This window comes from Equus quagga, chromosome 22, assembly GCF_021613505.1.
Source record: "Equus quagga isolate Etosha38 chromosome 22, UCLA_HA_Equagga_1.0, whole genome shotgun sequence".
NCBI lineage: Eukaryota > Metazoa > Chordata > Mammalia > Perissodactyla > Equidae > Equus > Equus quagga.
Window position 1 is genome coordinate 19,613,117 of NC_060288.1, and position 21,218 is coordinate 19,634,334.

Genomic DNA, 21,218 nt, shown 5'->3' on the forward strand with positions numbered 1-21,218 from the left:
CAGGATCTGAACCCACAAACCCAGGCCGCTGAAGCAGAACGCATGGAACTTTAACCACTCAGCCATGGGGCTGGCCCCAATTTTCCATGCTTTTAAAGTCCTTTGAACTTAAAAAGAGAGGGGCTGACCCCATGGCCAAGTGGTTAAGTTTGTGCACTCTGCTTTGGCGGCCCAGGGTTCGCTGGTTCAAATTCTGGGCATGGACCTGCACACCGTTCATCAAGCCATGCTGTGGTGGCATCCCACATAGAAGAACTAGAATGACTTACAACTAGGATATACAGCTATGTACAGGGACTTTAGGGAGGCCAAAAAAAGGAAGATCGGCAGCAGATGTTAGCTCAGGGCCAATCTTCCTCACGAAAAAGCATTAAAAAAAAAGAATACTGGCCTGTGGGCCAGGGTATCAGGGTTTATTGCTGGATTTTAAAAATCAAATAATTACATATGATGACCTAATGCTTTAAATCTTGTGTTAGGTGGAAGAACAATCGCCCTTTTTCAGCAGATGGAAATTATCGTCCTTTAGCCAAAACAAGACAACAGAATATCAGCATGCAACGGCAGGAAAACCTTCGTTGGGTGTCAGAACTCTCTTACGTAGAAGAGAAAGAACAATGGCAAGAACAAATCAATCAGCTAAAGAAACAGCTTGATTTCAGTGTCAATATTTGTCAGACCTTGATGCAAGACCAGCAGGTAGAGTTTACTATGAAAGTAAAATTTTTTTATCTTGTTTTTGAAGCAATACACATTTTTCTCAAGTCATCAGTAACTATAACAAAATTTTTCTTTCCATAGACTCTGTCTTGTCTGCTACAAACTCTTCTCACGGGTCCTTACAGTGTTATGCCCAGCAATGTTGCGTCTCCTCAAGTCCACCTTATCATGCACCAGTTGAACCAGTGCTATACTCAGCTAACGTGGCAACAGAATAACGTGCAGAGGTAATCTATGTCTTAGAAGCAGTGTGACTGTGTAGTCAGAGCTCACACTGAGCAGGGGTTTCACAGTTACCTCTGGGAGAAAAGGGCAGGAGCCAAATTGCCTATTCAGATATTCTGTGTCACTCAAGAATTTTATAAACAGTGGTTTGCCCAGTGTTCACTTTTAATACTGTGGACTTTTGTTCTTAAAATTTTATAGTATTCAGCTTTACACTTACCTTTGGTGAATTATATGGTGTGTATATTATACCTCAGTAAAGCTGTAAACAACAACAAAAATGAGCTTCTTGTGGTTATGCTTACTGTCTGATAGAAGTGCTAAGGGCAGTTAGTTCTTGTTCCAAAGGCTGAGTGTACAGGACAAGCAGATATCTGTTGTAGTAAATATCAGAGCAGTCAGTGTGTTCTGCATACTGTTGAATCATTTCGTATATATATTCTTTCTCAATGTACTTTAAATAGATGCTAATAGAATTGATTTTTAAATTACTGACTTACTAAAATTTTATAGGTTGAAACAAATGCTAAATGAACTTATGCGCCAACAAAATCAGCATCCAGAAAAACCTGGAAGCAAGGAGAGAGGCAGCAGTGCATCACACCCTCCTTCTCCCAGTTTATTTTGTCCTTTCAGCTTTCCAACACAGCCTGTAAATTTGTTTAACCTACCTGGGTTTACGAATTTTTCATCATTTGCACCAGGTAAGTGATTAAAAATGTAAAGGGAAGATAAGTAAATGCAGAGTGTTTGAGAATATCATTAGTCTGCTGCATGGATTTTTATCATTCTCTTTTGGATTGATAGGAAACGTTTAATCATAATATGGTTGCTAATGAAATTAAATGAACTGTGTATTTATGAATGATTACTTAGTCTTATACCTTTGAATTATGCAACAACTATTTAGTAAGGAGAAAAGGAATTAACCTATCCAGTGACTGCTGTATGCCAGGCACTGTGTGAAACATTAGGAGAGTGAGGAGGAATAAGACAAGATAATAGAGTAGCTTCATGTCTTGGTAGGGAGATATACTACTACACTAAAGGTGAGTGCTTAGTTTAGGCTTATCTTTAATTTTACTTAGCTTAGCCTTTTATTTAGCCTTTTTTTCTGCACCCATTACATGCCAGACACTATTTAAATGACTGGGAGTCAGATGAGTAAGACTAATGCTTTAAGGAATTCAGAGTCTAGTGAGGAAGCCAAGAATGTCAGTAAATCCTTAGTGCAGCACCATGAGTGCCATAGCAGTGATGCAAATGAGGTGAGTGACTGACTCTTCCTTGGGGCAAAAGATTGTCAGCAAATATGTTTTTTTCAGAAAAAGTGTTATTTAAGCTAAAGAACAAATAGAATTTATTTCCAGGGGGGTTAGGAGGGAAAGGGCTTTCTAATCAATGAAACTATCTAGATTTACAAAGCAATGAAACAGTGTATCACTTAGGGAATTGGGAGGTCATTAAGTGTGGCTAGGATGTAGGGCCATGGCTGGGGAAGAGTAACTGATGTGGCTGGAGAGCAGTGGAGGCTCTTTGTGCTGTGCACAGAAGCTTAGAATTTCCATTGCAGACTAGAGGGGCCGTTGAAGAATTTTGAGCAGGTGATAGCATGAGATTTATATTTTAGAGAGGTTATACTGGTGATAGTGTTGAGGAGAGATTGGAGAGAAGGAGCTAAGAGTATAGCTGCTGAGTAGAAAATAGAAGGCTGTTGCATACTCTCAGGGACAGAATGATAGCTTGACCTAAGGCATCAGAGGCAGGGGTGAAGAAGAAGGTGGAATTCAAAAGACATTCTGGAGGTAGAAGTTAAGTGACCAGTTAGGTGAGATGAATCATGAAGGAGGAGGAGTTGAAGATGTTTGCCAGGGAATATAGGAGGAGAAAAAGGGTTGGGAGGGCTTTGTGAATATAAATATAAATAAATTAAAATATCACACTGTATTTCCTTAACAGGATTATAAAAACAATGGAATTAAAAAATTTAACAAGCTTGTTAGTTCTTGGTTGTCAATTAATATTGGCAGCAAACGTTTTTTGAGCAGGCTTTTTGTTTTTGCTGAGGAAGATTGGCCCTGAGCTAACATCTTTTGCCAATTTTCCTCTGTTTTCTATGTGAGATGCTACCACAGCATGGCTTGATGAGCGGTGTGTAGGTCTGTGCCCAGGATTCCAACTGGAGAACCCTGGGCCACGGAAGTGGAACACACGAACTTAACTACTACACCATTGGGCAGCCCCATCGAGTAGGGTTTTAAGTAACAAATAATATAAGAAATTGTACGTGCAGTTCCTTGTCACTGTGATATGCTTCATATCAGTGCCAACCCTGTTCAAACTCTTCATTTTTCACAAATGAGGTAAATTTTGTGGAGCCTTCTCTGATACCTTTCTTTCCCAAGTTGTTGGTAGCCCCTTGCAGATTCCTCTGTTACAGCACTATATGGTAAGTATTTAATTGTATTCTGCTTCCTGATTGGAGTGGAAAGAACATAAATAAGCTTAGGAGTCATGCAGACCCAAGATCTAACCTGCTCTTCCATTTACTAGACATTTGATCTCTGAGCCTATTTTCTCACTGGTAAAATGAATACAATGCCTATGTTATAGCCCTGTTTTGAGCATTAAATGAGATAACATGTAAAGTGCCTACAGTAGAGTCTAGCAGCCAGTAATAATTTGATAAATGTCAGGTACTATTACTGTTCCTAACTTTATGCCCATAAGGAGATAGGGATCATTGTTTGTCTTTGTATTACCAATGCCGGAAACAGTGGGCTGAGCTGTAAACCGTGATTAATTAAATGAGTGTTAGTTTATTTTAATAATTTTTTGTTTTGGTGGATTTGAATTGCTGATTTTATTAAAACTGTCTTGTAATTTATATTACAGTTAAAGGCACTTCTTTATTGTTGTCTTACCCATATCTTTTATTTATTAGGTATGAATTTCAGCCCTTTATTTCCTTCTAATTTTGGAGATTTTTCTCAGAATATTTCTGCACCCACTGAACAGCAGCAACCATTAGCCCAGAATTCTTCAGGGAAAACAGAATATATGGCTTTTCCAAAACCTTTTGAAAGCAGTTCTTCTATTGGAGCAGAAAAACAAAGGTATTTGGTTATGAACATAACCCATCATTTGCTTAAATATCACTTTTGTGATTACATCTAATTATATGTACTTTGAAAATGCTGTTAGGGAGCACGTTTGTGATTGTTTGGCTCGATGGTGCTGAGAATATGAAACTCTCACGTCTTAGCAGCCGTCTCAGGCATACACCTGCTGCTAACCCTGGTACAGGAGCCGTTAAGGGTTTGATCAGGGTGTCCTGTGAGATTCCTTTTGGAGGGATAAGACCCAACCCATAGAATGTCTTTTGCCCTTGATTTGATATCTGTCTTTAAGATCACTAATTTAGGACTAGAAACTAATATTAACTACTAGAGGATAGTTGTTGTAAAGTGATGGCTCCTTTATTTGATTCATAGCTCCTCATTAGAATAAGTCCCTAAGGCCTCTCCAAATGTAATTTTGAATACTGTTAGATTATGAAAACAAGTTTAGCCAAGAAGTTTTAGCGAAACAGCACCAGTCATAGTCAGGATTTTTTTCTGTTTCTCAACATTTATTATTTTTTAATATGATAATCTTCCCAAGTAAACTTTTTGACTCAAATTGTTTGGAAGACTAGTTGGATTCAGTCAGGTTAATCATTGTGTAAGCATTTTTATAGGTAGATAAATAATGTTTGTAATGATTGTGTTAATCCAGAAAATGATTTCATGTCCAGCTGGTGAAAATATTAGAGCCTTTTTATTGTTATTGTTATTTACTTCAGAAAAAACTTTTTAGAAGGATTAAAAATTAGAAGTCAGTTGAGCCTAATATTTGTTCTGTCAAAAGTATCTCTATGATTTTTGTCTTTCCTAGCCATTTACAAATATATAATTCACATTGCTTTTCCCTTCAGTTATGTGATTGGGCATGTCTTGGGCTCTTAAATTAGCATTTTGACACTGTTTAATTGTTAAATCATGATTTTTTTTTTTTACATGATTAACCAAAAACTCTTAGAATTCAACTTTGTATTTGCCTCTAGGAAGGCTGTGATTGACCTTCCTGACTTTGTTTTTCTTAGCTGGACGAACCATATTTTCCTGTTAAATCTCATGTTGCTCTATAAAAGTATTCTGTGGTCAGAGCCTAACAGTGTTAGTGCACAGCTGCCATCCAGAAATGATGGTTGATTGAATCTCCATCACAAGCAGTAAACATTTATTCAAAGTGTTAATGAATAACCTTCCTACAGGAACGTCCCTACTTCATTTTTATCTATATTTTTTATAACTGATAGCAAAAACATGGATCTGGATACCTAATGTTATTTGAGATATTTGACCTACTTCAGATTAGACCTCATCTCCTCCCAAAAGTCTCAGCTATTATAGATGTCCTTAATTAAATGGCTGGAGATAATAAGAGGTCAGATGAAACATTGTGGTCTTGAGTCAGGGTCTTTCCTATAAAGGGCTAGATAGTTAAGTATTGCAAGCCATACAGTATCTGTCATAACCATTTATCTCTGCCATTCTTGCATGAAAGCAGCCATAAACAGTATATAAACAAATGAGTGCATTCCAATAACACTTTATTTATGGGCACTGAAATTTGAATTTTATATAATTTATGTCACAAACTATTTTTCTTCCTTTGATTTTTTTTTTTCCCAACCATGTAAGAATATAAAAATAATTTTAGCTCTCAGGCCATACAGAAACAGTCAGCAGGCTGAATTTGGCCTGCCAACTGTAGGTTTGCTATCCTTTGTCTTAGGGTAAATCCTGTTGATCAGTGTCTCCCAAATTACATTCTAAGGAACACTGTTGTCCATGTCAGGTTCTGTGATAAAAAGCTTTGGACATCTTCCTCACTGTGTTCCCTTCTAAGACATTTGTAAAGCACGCTGGCATATTAAAAGTTCTGAGAAATCCCACAGATCTGTTTAACTTTGTTTTGCCTATTTTTTCCCAAACTTAGATGACCAGTGAATACCTATTAACGTATTAAGGGATGCCAGTGTTTAGCAGATAACATTTGGAAAATGACATTAGACCAACGGAATTAAACTAGACTTAATGTGTGGAGAAAGAAACAACTATGGCCAGTTGTTTTCAGCAAATTCGGGTTCTCTTTGAACTGCTTTAGGTGACACAGATCCGTGAATATTCCCAAACCCTCTACTACAGTTCTTTCTCAACTGTTCTTCCAAGTTTTAGGGGGATTTTTTTTATATCTGTCTCATCCTCCCTTTATTTTTCTTTCCCTCTCTTTTCCATCATGAATGCTAGATCTTTGGAACTTTTGCCAGTGAAAATGGTTTAGTGAAAGGCTCCAAGATCAAAGTTTAAAGTAATTTAGTACATTTGCCTATGTAATATTTTCATATTTAATGCATATTTTTGTGAAAATATTTTCATAGCCTGTTGACAATTTTATTTTCTTAAATCTACTAGTATAAATTAAGTTTATCTGGAGTTTTCAGTAAACATAGAAATCTATCAATGTAATCTATGAAAACTTATTTTCATTGGTAAGGAATCAAAAACAGCCCGAAGAAGAAGTGGAAAACAGTAGGACACCATGGTTGCATGACCAAGAAGGTGAAGTAGAAAAACCGTTTATCAAGACTGGATTTGCAGTGTCTGTAGAGAAAACTACAAATAGTAATCGCAAAAATCAATTAGATACCAGCAGGAGAAGACGCCAGTTTGATGAAGAGTCATTAGAAAGCTTTAGCAGTATGCCTGATCCAGTAGATCCGGCAACAGTAACTAAAACATTCAAGACAAGAAAAGCATCTGCACAGGCCAGCCTGGCATCTAAAGATAAAACTCCCAAGTCAAAGAGTAAGAAAAGACATTCTACTCAGCTGAAAAGCAGAGTTAAAAATATTGGTAAGTACAGAAATTTGTTGACTATCAATCATTGTGAATGTTGGTAACCTTACTGTGGCATGTTGCATATTTAATTTCAGTATGGCTAGATGGGTAGGCATTGTTCTAGACCTACTTGAACAAAGTCACTTTTAGCTACCTTTATAATTTTTTTGCAAAACTTGTCAAATACATTAAGCAAATACATTGTTTAATGTAAATATTTTAAAACACGGCATTTATTCTTTTTTTGTGATTCTTAAAGCTTCTTATATTTCCTATATATGTGCTTACTATGAGGTCAGAAGATGTTTTCCAAATCTTATAGGTTACTTTAAAATTGCCAAAATGCCCAGTTTTATTATTCACTCTCTTTTAATATTACATCTTGTACTACATCCAGCACTTTAGTCGTGACTAAAGTGTCCTATGTCTAACACTTCAGTCAAAGTTAGATCCTTGATTGATTCATTTAAAGCAATGTGGGCCTTTACATTTCAATTTTTGATTATCATATAGATGAAACTACTTTTAAAACAAGTTTGCTCTTAGCCTTTCAGGAACTGAATCTTAATGAGGTAAAACATTAACCCATATTTTATTGAATCTGCCATTGAGTATCATATCAAAGATCTCTTTATAGTGTTAAGGACAAGCCACTTTTTTAAAAAATAGATTTTCTATGATTTTTGAAGAATTTACTGATGGCTAGCACTAGGTTAAAAATAGTTTTACTAGCTATAATTTGGAATGTTAGCTAAAAGACACTCCTTCAGGTTTGCAAGGGATACTTTTTGGCTACGGCTTTGGGTGGTTCTGGGCTTATGGAGATAGTATTTGGTGCTTAAGAACAAAGTATTCTAGGCTTATAATCAGAAAAGTTTGAAAAATCACTAAACACTGCTAACTCCCTCTCTTGGAAGCTCACAATACATATAAGTATAGTAAAGGTTCTGGAAAAATCCTAGTTAAAAAATCTACTTGTAAACTTTGGCAGCAAAAATCTTAACCGTTTTTGGGTAATGGAATTCTTGAAAAATCTAATGAAAACTATGGATTTAAAAAAGAATACATGCACCTTTTTTTTCATTTCATTACTTCATGTATGCTTCAAGTCCTTGGCTCCTATCCGTATCCCCATGTGAAGAATCTGAGTTGATGGGTAAATAAGCAAATTTGAACTGGGATAACATTTTTCTCAGCATATCTATTATCCTTGAAATAGTTTTCCAGTTATATAGTTTGGGAGGAGCTGATTTATTTAATAAATTAGTTAGTGATCTGAAACCATTCAAATGAATGAAAATACAGCTGCTAAGCTTTCTGCAAGATTACTTTTGGTGCCACTAGAAAACGTTCAATGGCATTTTGAGAGAAGCCCTTTGAGTAACTCATTGAACTTTTTATTCCCTGGTATCTTGCCCACACAAAAATGCTTTTTGTCAAACGAATAACTGTAGAAAAACTAACATTTATATACCAGCATTCTCATTCAGCTAGTTAGTTTGAGTGTACTAGGGCAATACTTCTTAAACTTGAATATTTCATACAAATCTTGAGAATTTTGTTCAAGGGCAGATTGTGATTCAGTCTGTCTGGAGAGGGACCTGAGAGTCTGTGTTTCTGACAGCCTCCTGTGTATTATCATTATTGGTCTGTGGACTACTCTCTGAGTAGCAGGCTTTTAGAGGACCCTTAGCCAACTTATGGCTGTGTCTACCTAAGCCTAGAAATATCAGTGTATTCATATTTTTGAAACCCCCTTTATTCTGAGGAGTTATGCTTCCATATAGGCAATTCAGCTTTTTTACTTCAGGGCAAACATTGACATTCTGTTTTATGTGCTCTCTTCTCTCATATTTAAATATAAAGCTACCTGCCAAAAACATGCTTTCACATTTGATCAATAGGCATTCAAGACCATCTATCAGTGAGAGCCCCACTTTAAGGCACACACACAAAAATAAAAGACTTGATAGCAGAATCGAATATATGCAGAGTCAAACTAGTGTACCACAAAGTCAAATGAGTCTGCTAAATCTTTGCAGTTCAAAATGTGAACCATGGACAATCAGCATTGGCATCATCTGGGTGCTTTTTAGAAATGTACACTGTTGGGCCCCATCTTATACCAACTGAATGAGTATGCATTGTTCTTCAGTATGCATTTTAGCAAGATTTCAGATGTTTTAATATGAATATATGCACATTAAAATCTGAGAAGCACTGAGTTAGACCACTAATTTATGTTGCTTTTATTCTCTTTATGGGATAGGGGTAGCCAAGATTACTTTGAAAAAAGAATGCTGAGCCAGCCCTGATGGCCTAGTGGTTAAAGTTTGGTGCTCACCACTTTGGCAGTGTGGGTTCACTTCTTGGTTGTGGAACCACGCTACCCGTCTGTCAGCTGCCATGCTGTGGCGGCAGCTCACATAGAACTAGAACACCATATAACTAGGATATACAACCATGCACTGGGGCTTTGGGGAGGGGAAAAAAAGAGGCCAAAAAAAGCATGTTTGCTCTGTCTTAAAGGAAGTGGTAATGAAGGTGAATGGAGAGATTGGAAGGCATTCCAAATTATAGTTACAGTAAGAAAAAATACAGAATCAGGATGAAGCAGGTAGAAAAAACGAGAGGAACTAGGGAAGGAAATAGGATATGACAAATCCTAGTGGTTTTCAAATCTACAGCATGGTGGTTGCTGTCTTGAGGGATACAGTACAGCCAGTTATACTGTCCCCAAATTACTAGACTGAACTGTTTATATCTGTTTTTCGTACATGTTGATAGTCTTTCAGAAGTGCTATGCTAAATCTTCATTTAACTTTGTTTCCCATGATGGTAATGTATTTAATCTTCAGAAAGTCTTTTTATGTAAAGACACATATTATTGCATGTGAGGTAAGATTTTACAAATTATGTGATAATCTTTTAAACTTTAGTTCAAATTGAGATTTGATGAGTTGAGCGTGATTTCTTGCCTTGCTGCATGTTTCAGTTATCCAAATTATGGAATTTGGCTACACTCTACTGGGCCTGTTCTCTCTCTTGATGTTATTAGAGGGGAGTAGGAGAATATAGTCTAGGTCTTCCTCATTCTTTACTTGGAAAATTGTGTAGAACTGTTAATGTACTGACTTCTGGGGTTCTATCCTGCCCCGAATCTTTTCATTTCTTCTCTCCCTACTTCCTGTTGGCTCACTAATGAAGATTGAGATTAAGTGGATGTCAAGCATTAAGCAAGGCAAGACAACCTGACATATGTGGCCAGTAAAGATTCAGAGAGCATCAGAGAGTTTGTTATTTACATAGGCAGAGAAAGGAAAAATTTCCAAAGGTGCCAGCTCCCCATGTCCCTTGTTCCATATTCCACAAGGGTGAGCCTGAAACAAAAGAGGACAGATGACAATTGTAACATGAGTGGTGGGACACCTGTTGCTGAGGCGCCAGTGCTATGCTGCAGCTAAGCTACTTTATAGAATGGAGGTGTGCCCTCAGAGAGTGAGGCAGAAAGGTCTCATGTTTCATCAGAACCCGGAAGAGACGTGACAGCCTTCTAGGGCAGAGAGGGAAGCGAGTGAAGAGTGGCCACATAGCAGCTTCTCACAAGCCTCCCGTGTTCTCATGTTCTGGGTTCCAGGAGGATCACAAGGCCCTTTGCCAAGACTTAGATTCAGCTGTGGTTCAGTCCGTACCAATGTGGCCTATGTGGATATGTCCAAGGTCTCCAGGGTGCCATGGCTGACCTGTTTCTCTACAATGTAGAGACAACTAGAAGTACTGTTTCTTCTAGATATGTCAGTCACCCATGCTGAGAAAAACAGAATGGGGGTAAGGGAAGGAGTGGTGAAGTGGGATATAGGAGATAAACCCCTCAAAATAATGAACATTATGTATTGTTATTCTTGTTATACTAGCTGGCCTAGCATTGTTATTCCAAAGTGTTATTACCTTCGTTAATTCTCCTACTCTCCCTGGAGAATTAATATTAAAGTGCCCAGGAGAGAGACAGTTCAATCACACAATTATACCTTAACTTTGGAAATCTAGCCCTTGATGTTTTAAATTTGGATTCATATAAAACTATAGCTTTTTCTCTTTTTATAGCATCTTAATAGTTATAGGTTCTCTTCACAGTTTCAGCTGTTTCGGAGGGTGACTATGTCTTTTTGAAGTGCCTACTGGGGCTCCCCAAAGAGAGTTTTGTGTATGCTACATAATGTATATTTTAATTTTGATTAGCATTCATTCAGCACTTTTCACATGATTCAGTAACAGTAGTCAAAATCTTAATTTCATTTATATGTGTTTTTGTTAAAATACTTAAATTATTTTCATTAAGGGTTTGTTTGCTGTTAATTAAATGAGCAACAGTACTACCAGTCATATCATTTTACATATTACTTTTGGCAATCATATCCTATATTGCTGAACCTGTTTTATGTGAAGATCAGAAGTAACCAAGAGGGATCTTTTTCCAGTAAGTTTTGTGCAGAGTGGATGCAGGTGGCCAGACTTTAGTCTGAGAGATCAGTGAAGAAACCAGGAACCTACATATGAGAGGATGAAGTCCTATCTTGAATGGTGGCCTTAGAAATAGGAAGGGAAGGTTGAATCCAGATAGAATATCACAGAGAATAAATTGACAGGATATTGGGAACTGATTTGTTATTAGCAGAGCAGCTGCTGTGATGTGAAGGATATAAGCAACAAGGTTTTAGGTTCTGGCTCTTTCAGAGATTGCCTGGGGTAAAGATCAGAGCTCTGCAGTTCTTGGAGAAAACTTGGTTGGAGGGGCTCCATGCAACCCCTCCTATTATTGGCACCTCCCTCCCTTCCAAGAATAGCAGACTTTTGCCCCTTCAAGATATTGATAGGCAGGGGTGTCATTGAACAGATAGGTGGCATCCTCCCTACCCTGAACCTGGGAGAGCGTTTGCCTTTGCAGCTGAGGAAACTGAGGAATAGAGAGGTTTCTTCTTATAGTATCAATGAGAGACTGACAACCTTCTAGCCAGAACAGTGCTTCCGTCTTGGAGTGAGACTTCCAAATACTGTCAGCATGCTGCCATTAAAGCTACCTAGCAGTTGGGTCCAGCTGTAAGGGTGAGTGAGAATTGTGACTAGGCCAGTGAATTGAACAGTGCATGTAAAAGGGATCCAGCAGCCAGAGAGAGGACATAGAAGCAGAGCATTAGAACATGTGAAATCTAGTAAAAACGGATGTATTGACAAAAATACACGCTACAACAAAATAATAAGAGCACTTCAGCAAAATGAATTATAAATTATTTAAAACTAGAAAAAATGACTTTCACATTTAATAGTTAGATTATTTGAAAAAGAGGATGAATGCTGTTAAGTCTGGAATTATTGGCCTAGAAAATTGAGGGGAAGAATTATGTCATTAACACAGCAAAAAGTACTAAGATATAAAATCAACAGGAAAATGATTAGAGGCTTAAGGACAAATCTTGGACATCTGATATAAAGGAGTTCTAAAGGAGAAACAAAAACATGGTGGAGAGGCAGTAATTAAATACATAATAAAGGAGAATCTTTAATGAAGAAAGACTTGAGACTATAGATCAAAACAGCTAACTCTTGTCTAGTCAGGAGGGGGAAGTGCACACACACCCACCCCTATGTATATTCTGATAACATTGCTGAATTCAAAGGAAAAAGTAAAAATCTAAGCTTCCAGCCTGAAGGAACAAGTTATGTACAATGAGAAAGAGCCAGACTAACGTTAGACAATCCTACTTACAACACAAGAAGTAGATGAAAGTGAAATAACATCCTATACATGGACAAAAAAGGACTGCAACTCAAGAATCCTACACTCACGCAAGAGACCCTTCACCTGTCAGGGGGAAAACAAGATATTGGTGTATCCTGTCTGAGGAGAACTACAGAAACAACAAGAATCAGAATAGAGACCTTTATGGGGGACTGTGAAAGGAGAGGTGATAGTTCAGTGAAAACAGTAGATCATTCTCAGATATTAATAGAAATTCAAAAGTAAGCAAATTTAATCCACCGATATAAAAGTTATTAGGGGGCTGGCCCCGTGGCTGAGTGGTTAAAGTTCTCTGCGCTCTGCTCCTGGGGCCCAGATTGGGATCCCGGGCACAGACCTGCTCTACTCATCAGCCACACTGTGGAGGCGTCCCACGTACAAAACAGAGGAAGACTGGCACTGAGGTTAGCTCAGGGCTAATCTTCCTCACCAAAAAAATAGTTATTAGACAGTCGTCAGTAGGGTTTGTTACAGAAATATAATCATGATTCATTATCAGGAAGTCTGTCAACATAACTTATTATATCAACAAGGACAGAAGGACGTATAATCTGTCCTGAAAGGACTGAAGTCATGTAATCAACAGCAGTAGATAAAGTTTGAAGTCATTCCTAATGAAAATTAAGTAAAATACACCTAAGAAGGCAGTGATTTAAAGTGAAGGTTGTTACCTAATGCCAATCTCAAACACCACTGTAGATAAAAATACTCCAAAGAGATCTCCATCAAAATTAGGAATTAAACAGGGATTCCCCTCTGTACCATCATCATTGTTTGGAAAGAATTATGACAAGAAATTAATTAATTTGAATAAATATTAGAAAAGGAGGGAAACAAATTTTATATTTTTTTCTAAGAGAACCCACAGAGACACTGAAGAATAGGTACTAAAGTGAACAAAGTAAACTGGTAACGTAACTGGTTATGAAATAAGTGTGCACATATTTTTTTTTATCATAGCAATAATACCCAGTAGAAATGGAAGTGGGGGGAAATCTCTTCTGATAAAGGTATCCAAAGCTATTGGGGAAAAAAAGTCCTTAGGAATAAATTTAACAAGGAAAGTACTAGATCTGTAAAAAACTACAGAATATTTTTGAAGGACATAAAACAAGATTGAATAAATATGAAAACATAATCGTGTTGGTCTTAGATGAGAATGCACAAAATTATTAAATATCAGTTCTCCTCAAATTAATAAATACTTTTAATGTGATTCCATTTTGAATCCTCATGGATTATTTTCAAAATTGGGGAAAAAATTCTCCAAGCATATTTGGAAGGACAGATGTCCAAGAGCAGCCAAGAAAAGAAGCTAGGTAGGACTTGCCTTACCAAATGTTTAAACATATTGTAAAACTTATGTGGCTAAAAGAATGAAAATGGCATTGGAATAGATAAGATAAACAAATAGAATGCCCAGAAATAAAACCTCTAAAATATGGAGATTTAATATATTGACCAAAGTTGCATTTTTAATTCAATGGGAAAAGAGTAGGTATAGCCAACTCTTGTGGAACAAAATAAAGTTGAATTCCTACCTTGTGCCGTATACCAACATAAATGTAAAAAATAAATAAATAACGGAACTTAGAAGGAAAATTTCGTAGACTATGTGTATAACCTGTGGGTAGGTAAGACCTTTTAAACCAAATTATATTACACAATAGGTATAACAAGAAGGCAGATGTATTTGATTATTGAATACCCATTACTCTTCTCTCTATTATGGACATTTTATATAGATAGGATGTAATTTGTTCTAGTATTGCCTAATATTGAAAAATTGTTAACTTAGAGTCTAGTGGTGAATTTGGGTCATATAAGGTCTGCCATATAGTTTGAGTTGGGATGTACTCATTAAGATGAATATCAAAAGGACAATTAAGTGTTCGAATTTGTTACTGTTACCTCATGCTTCCAGAAGTTATTGCAAAGATATCTCCAAGACATATTACATCCTGATTTGTATTCTATTTATACCTAGCCTGCACAGCATTCTAAATTGAGTTACCTGTACTATTTCACTATGGAAATCAATTTCCCTTTCAGTTTAAGTTAGTTGCAACTGATAACAGTTGTCACTTTTTTTACTCAAGGGTATGAAAGTGCCAGTATGTCTAGCACATGTGAACCTTGCAAAAGTAGGAACAGACATTCAGCCCAGACTGAAGAGCCTGTTCAAGCAAAAGTATTCAGCAGAAAGAATCATGAGCAGCTGGATAAAATAATAAAATATAGTAGGTCTACAGAAATATCTTCAGGTATGTTCTTTTTTGGTTTGCTTTAATTTAAGGACTTCTTCATTTTAGATTTGAAAAGCTGTATTAAAAGAAGTATTATAATTGGTCTATCACACTTTTCTATTGTGTCCAAGGTTTTATGGTAGAGATTACAGTACACACTGCTTGATATCAAGAAATGTAAATGAAATATTTTTTATTGTGACACATTTTGATAAAATTCTAAACAAACAAAAAAGTATAGCTGACTTTAATGTGGAACTCCTAATTTGAAATTCTGAAAGTTTTATCTGAATAAGAATTCAATGTAAAATCCTATCGTTCCCCTGCTTAAAACTTTGGCCTTCACCCTGCCGACAGGACAAAGTCCAAATGCCTGTATCTGGCCAGGAGAGATTTGATTCCTTCCAGCCTCTCCAGACTCATTTCTCACCATCCTCTGCCTTGAACTTTACTCTTTCAGTGGCACTGAACTGAAGTTTTCCCATAGCTGTCACACCGTTTCTTTCCTCAGCACTTGTCTTTTCTGCCTCAAGTCCTTTTTGCTCTTTGTAAGCCCATTTCTCTGTTGGACTCTTAAATAAAATCGTAATTCTGCAACTCTGAAATTGCATCCAGATCCAAGCTGAGATAGGTTTCCCTTTCTCCTTTTTGCTTCTGTTGTAGCCTGTGTAAACCTCTTTTGTTGTCATATCACATTATATAGTATTTACCTGTTTAAGTGTCTGTATCGCCTTTTTGAGTGCCTTGGCAGCAGATAATACCTTTGCATATTAGTATCTTAAACGTTAGCATGATACCTGACACATGGTAGGTACTCAGTAAGAGTTTATTGAATGAATGGAGTCCTATGTATTTGCCACCATTTTAGTTTAACTAAGTACTAGTACTTTCCTAATTTATAAGTACATCTCGAAGAAATCTGGAGAAGGAGACAGTACATATGTGCTCTCAATTTTCAGTTATCACTAAGTCCCTTGGTGAAAGTGATACTAGCAGCTACTATTTGTATTATACTTTATTGTTTACAAAATAAACAAATTAAATTACTCATCTCATTTGACCCTCATAATCCTGTGAATTGGTTTTATTTCTGTTTTGCAGATGAGCAAACATGGTCGCAGGGGGTACCTGTTTTTTCCCAACACTTTTAAAGGGCCAGAAATATAACTGGTACAATTTTTCTGGAAAGCTTAATAAGTCACGCCCTTAACCCAGTGATTGTACTTGTAGGCATCTATCCTAAGGAAACTCAAGTGAAAAAAAAATATTGGGTTTAGTGTTGTCTAAACAGTATGTCTCCAACTATGTTTAAACAAAAATCTGAATGAAAAAAATGAAACAAAATGCATCAAAATATTAATAGTGGTTTTATCATCTCTAAACTCTTCTATATTTTCTAAACTTTCATGAGTATTTATTACTTTTGTGATCAGAAAAGAAACATCACATTTATTTGTATTTTGACCTTGACTTTCTCAAGGTCATATTTCAAGGAAATGGTACAGCTGAAGTTTTAATCCTGGTCTCCTGTTAAGTCAAGGATCCTTTTGGCAAAAATATCAATTCTATTGTTTCGACCCCAGCGTTTTACCAAAATTTTATAATTTTCATCTTCTTTCACTAACTTTATCAAATAGTGATATCTTCAAAGAGTCCACACTTGGATGGAGCTTGGGGAAGGGCACTAAATTGAAAGACTTAATAAATAATTGATAGTTGGTCATAGTACTTCAGACCTTACTACCATCACTTAGAAAAATACAATGATTGAATTTCAGTGAATTAAAAAAGGTTTGAATAGTATAAATATACCTTTGTGTGTATTTACATAGTCACTTTTTCAAAAGACTTATTTTTAGTTTGAACCATTACTCTGAAATTCTTCATAGCATGTAATAGTAGTTTTTGTCATATGATGGAGTGTGGCGTATCTGACTGCTAGTGGATTATACAGTCTTCTCCCTCAGGAATTGTGGGAGGTTCACCTTGATATGTATGCTTCTAGGAGTGAATGGCAGAAGTTTATTATGGTAGTTGTCATCCCATTAATATAAGTTTATAGCAAATCTTGATATTTTCCCTAATGAGAATATTTTTAAATAGAGCATAAGCCATACCTTGTGGTGACATTTTAGTTGAGGCAAACAATTTTAAGGAAATTTGCTTATTTCTTTTTTTCATTCACTGATTCATATTATGGACCCTGTCTTTACTATTCATACACATTTTATGTTCATCCTTATGTCTGCCCTTTCCTACAGCACATGCTAGGAGAATACTACAGCAGTCTAACAGAAATGCATGCAATGAAGCGCCAGGTAACAATCTGCTTAGTTTTGGTGTCCACTTTTTGTTAATTTTTCCCATTGGTCCTAAAAATCCTTAGTTTTATTGCTCTTATTATTTTTTTAGATTTAGCTTAGTGTATATATGTTATTTGGCTTGTATAAGTGAAAGAATTCATACTGATAAAATTCATACTCATAAGATAATTCTTTATTTGATTGGTAAAATTGACTGCTTTTCCTGTTTTCATTTTCTGTTAGTGTATATAACATAACCAACACATTCATATGGGTAATAGAAAACCTTTTTATAGTTTAGTGTTTTGTTTGAAGTTATTTATTTTGTATTTCTTAAATGCTTAAGAGCGTTAATATTTTTTTGGAAACAAAAATATAGTTATTTTTATTCCTAGCTCTGATTTATAGTGTTAAGTGTTGTACATGGCTTCTATTGTAGTTGCTTATTTTTCATTACTGGTCAACATCTATTTTAAAAAAACCAAACACACCATTAAACAAAAACAACTATGACATGCAAAGACCTTGATAAATAAAGATCAAGGAGAATTACAAAGATTCCAAGATGCTATTTTTGTCTTTAAACTATGCATTTTCATTAAATATGGTTCTGTGTGATTTAGAATTGTAAATATTCTTTAATGCCTCCTGCACTATACAGAAGTGAAAAATAAAAGCCTGTTTTGAACCAGTAGGAGAATCTAAAGAAGAAAAACAAGGACCTAGCACAAAGTTGAATATATCAGTGGTACTTCCTAAAGAAAAGAACTCTGAAAATGACAGGATGAAAACAAGATAGAATCAGAGAAACCAAATGAGAGCAGGATTTTTCTACCCTAAACTAATGCGTTTTAGTCCAGGAGGAGAAACTGGCAAAAACTTTCCACCTTTATTGCAGGCAGGAGGGTTGAAACATGTGTTTGGCATAATTCATTATTTGGGAATAATTTAATCTTTAATGGGATATAATTTAGAGAGAGAATTCTGTCACATACAGAAGTATGAAAGATGTCATTGAATTTACTTTGTTCTTATATTTTTGAAGTAATAAACATTTTCTAAATTAAACAGCGATGTTCAAACTACAATATAGTGTATAAATTGAAAGTTTGCGTATCAAATCATATCGTATCGGGATTTTTCCTATAGTTAGAGATTTCCTACAGAGATAACTTTGGCTCCTGCTTATAATAAATATCATTTTTGTGGTAATATATATCACATTTGAATGTTTTAAAACTACTAAGAGAACTTTAGTCTATCACTTTATTTTATACTCATACATGTCTGAGGCAAGATAGGAAAGTCGCATAGTTATTATTCTTATTATTTTATGTTTGTGGAAATTGAGACCTGAAGATGTTAACTTACTTATTAGCAAATTCGTGGAAAGTTTTTCACTAGACCCCATTGGTTTTGCATTTTCTTATCCCTCTCTTGCAAAAAGTGAATTAAATCTTTATGATCTTGGCATATTTATTTGAAAGCACAATATATTAAAACACTCAACATTTTGAATTCCCTTTCTTAGAAAGTTATCACCAATTTTCACGGAACTTGAATATTCAACTTCTTGTGGTTCTACTATTGCTGCAGAAAGTTTACAGAATTTGATAGTTAGAAGAGCCACTTGGAGATTTTGTTTCCTAGAGAACTCAAAATGGGAATACTTCCTAATTCCTACTCTTAAAAATAAGAATATGACTATATACCATTAAGGTTGATAATTCCGTGTTATCAACAAATACATATAGCAGAGTTGTTGGTAAATAGTAATGGTGTCTAGATTCTATGAAACGCAAAACTTCAGCTGAGTCACTGCCTGCACCAACTTACCTTGAGTTCATCAGTAAGAAACTATAGTAAAATTGTCCTATTATATCATAGTTACAAATTCAGTTTTTCATCAATAAAGCATGATAGCTGATATTTGAGAATTAGTAGACCTAACTGGATAGACCTAAAACTAGTAGCTTTCATTGGCTGCATTCATTTTATTCTCAATGTTAAGAAAATAAATTTTGTTTTCTGTAACAAAGTTCATATTAGCAAAAAAAAATTATTTACACTTAGCTTATTTCATTCAAGTGCTGAAAAAATTCCACTGATTATTCTCGTGAAACGTATACAGTTTTTTGTTGAGAAATAAGTATGCTGTAAGTAATGCTAAGTAATGCTGTTCATGCATTTAAATATTTCTCTAATGTACAATATGTATCTTGATATTTTCAAGATTATTTTTATCTTGGTAATTTTAAAATTCTTTTTCTACCTTAAAAGCCCTAAAATAGAATTAAGTATGTTCTGATTTTTAAGTAATTTAAAGGTGAGAGTATAATAATACAGGTTAATCAGAAATTATCAGGAACATAGTTCATCAGTATTAACTTCCTGATCTTTTATATCTTCCAGAAACTGGGAGTGATTTTTCCATGTTCGAAGCTTTGCGGGATACAATTTATTCTGAAGTAGCTACATTAATTTCTCAAAACGAATCTCGTCCACATTTTCTTATTGAACTCTTCCATGAGCTTCAGCTACTTAACACAGACTACTTGAGACAGAGAGCTTTATATGCGTTGCAGGTATCTGGTACCTAACATTCTTTTTCCTGCCCTAGCTGTTCGCAATTATATCTGGTTGCTTTCTCAGACTGAAGTATGTTCTTGTTACGTATGTATTTTGATCTATTTTCTATGTGCTTTCTTGCCATTTTATTTAAAACTTCTTGTATAGCTTACGTAGCTTTTAGATAGTCTTTTTCTGAGAAAATTTCAGTGTTTTATCTTTAATGTTATTTTTTCCTCGCATTTAACCTGAGATGAGGAATATTGTATTTGTTCTTCTGTCTGCTTCTGCTTTTAAATTTGTGATTAAATGTATATGTTTTACATAAATAATTATCTTATTTCCTTGTTTAGGACATAGTATCCAGACATATTTCTGAGAACCATGAAAAAGAAGGGGAAAATGTAAAGTCAGTGAACTCTGGTACTTGGATAGCATCAAACTCAGAACTTACTCCCAGTGAAAGCCTTGCTACTACTGATGATGTAAGCTGATAATTTTTAGTGAAATGTAGACATAATTTCAGTATGCAGTAAACAAAAGTTAAATAGGTTGTTATAAATTGTGAGTATACCTAATATGTTTGGGTTTTAGCTTTTTTAAAAAGCTGGGTGTAATGCATTGCTTTATTTTCAGATGAGGTATAAAACTCACTCAAAATATGGCAGCAGTCAAACACCAAAAATTATGTATAAATGGTAGATTATAAGATCTAAAATAGCTGTATTTATATCTCCATTGCCCAGCATAGGAGTGGACTAATAACAGACATTCAGTAAAATTTGTTGTGTTCATTCAAGACATTCAGTAAACCAGACAGCAATCAGATCACAGTAAGAACCCTTAAATAAATAAGTACAAGACAGAATCAGGTCTTTGGGTTAGAAGAGAAGCCTAGACAAAAGAAAGTCATCCAGGAAAAAAATATAATTTAATGTATTCAAATGGATGAAGAAAATTTTGAATAAAGCAAAAAAGACTTGGAAATAGCAAAGAGTGGTGAAGAAAATGTTATGTTTTCAGTAAACTGTGTCCTCCAGATAGCACCTCCCTAGCACATAGGTGATTGAGTGACTGAACGGCAAACTCCTGGGATACTGAGGAGTGCTAGGTGTTTGGAAATCACCTATTTAAAGGTCCAGACCCTGATTCTGTTGTAGAAAATTATATGTGGTCCTGGGATAGCTAATGCATTCTTCTTTATGCCAACTCGAGCACCTGGATGTTCATGGATAAGAGTGCCATAATGGATTAGCAAATATCTGCTGTAGGTAGAGAGTTGGAAGCACATTACTGTTTTTGCCCATTGTTGATATGTTGAACATTATAATTTTTCTGAAAAGATAGTATTTTCTCAAAGATTATTTTGTGTCTGCTTCACATATATAGTCGTGCACCACATAACAGTGTTTGG

General features: G+C 35.5%; 1 protein-coding gene across 25 annotated transcripts in view; it reads left to right on the top strand.

Annotated features, from left to right (window-relative positions):
- The window catches only part of PCM1 (pericentriolar material 1), an 85,615-nt gene that overhangs the window by 39,756 nt on the left and 24,641 nt on the right, over window positions 1–21,218 (top strand). For 14 of the 25 annotated variants that reach the window (XM_046648763.1, XM_046648762.1, XM_046648760.1 and 11 more), the window contains 9 exons: window positions 480–699; window positions 802–947; window positions 1,459–1,649; window positions 3,890–4,061; window positions 6,547–6,905; window positions 14,787–14,951; window positions 17,195–17,251; window positions 19,649–19,821; window positions 20,158–20,289. In XM_046648763.1, coding sequence (XP_046504719.1) covers window positions 480–699; window positions 802–947; window positions 1,459–1,649; window positions 3,890–4,061; window positions 6,547–6,905; window positions 14,787–14,951; window positions 17,195–17,251; window positions 19,649–19,821; window positions 20,158–20,289 — 1,615 coding nt within the window. The remainder of the gene's footprint in view (window positions 1–479; window positions 700–801; window positions 948–1,458; window positions 1,650–3,889; window positions 4,062–6,546; window positions 6,906–14,786; window positions 14,952–17,194; window positions 17,252–19,648; window positions 19,822–20,157; window positions 20,290–21,218) is intronic. The other 11 variants (XM_046648772.1, XM_046648773.1, XM_046648781.1 and 8 more) reach the window with 2 other exon arrangements.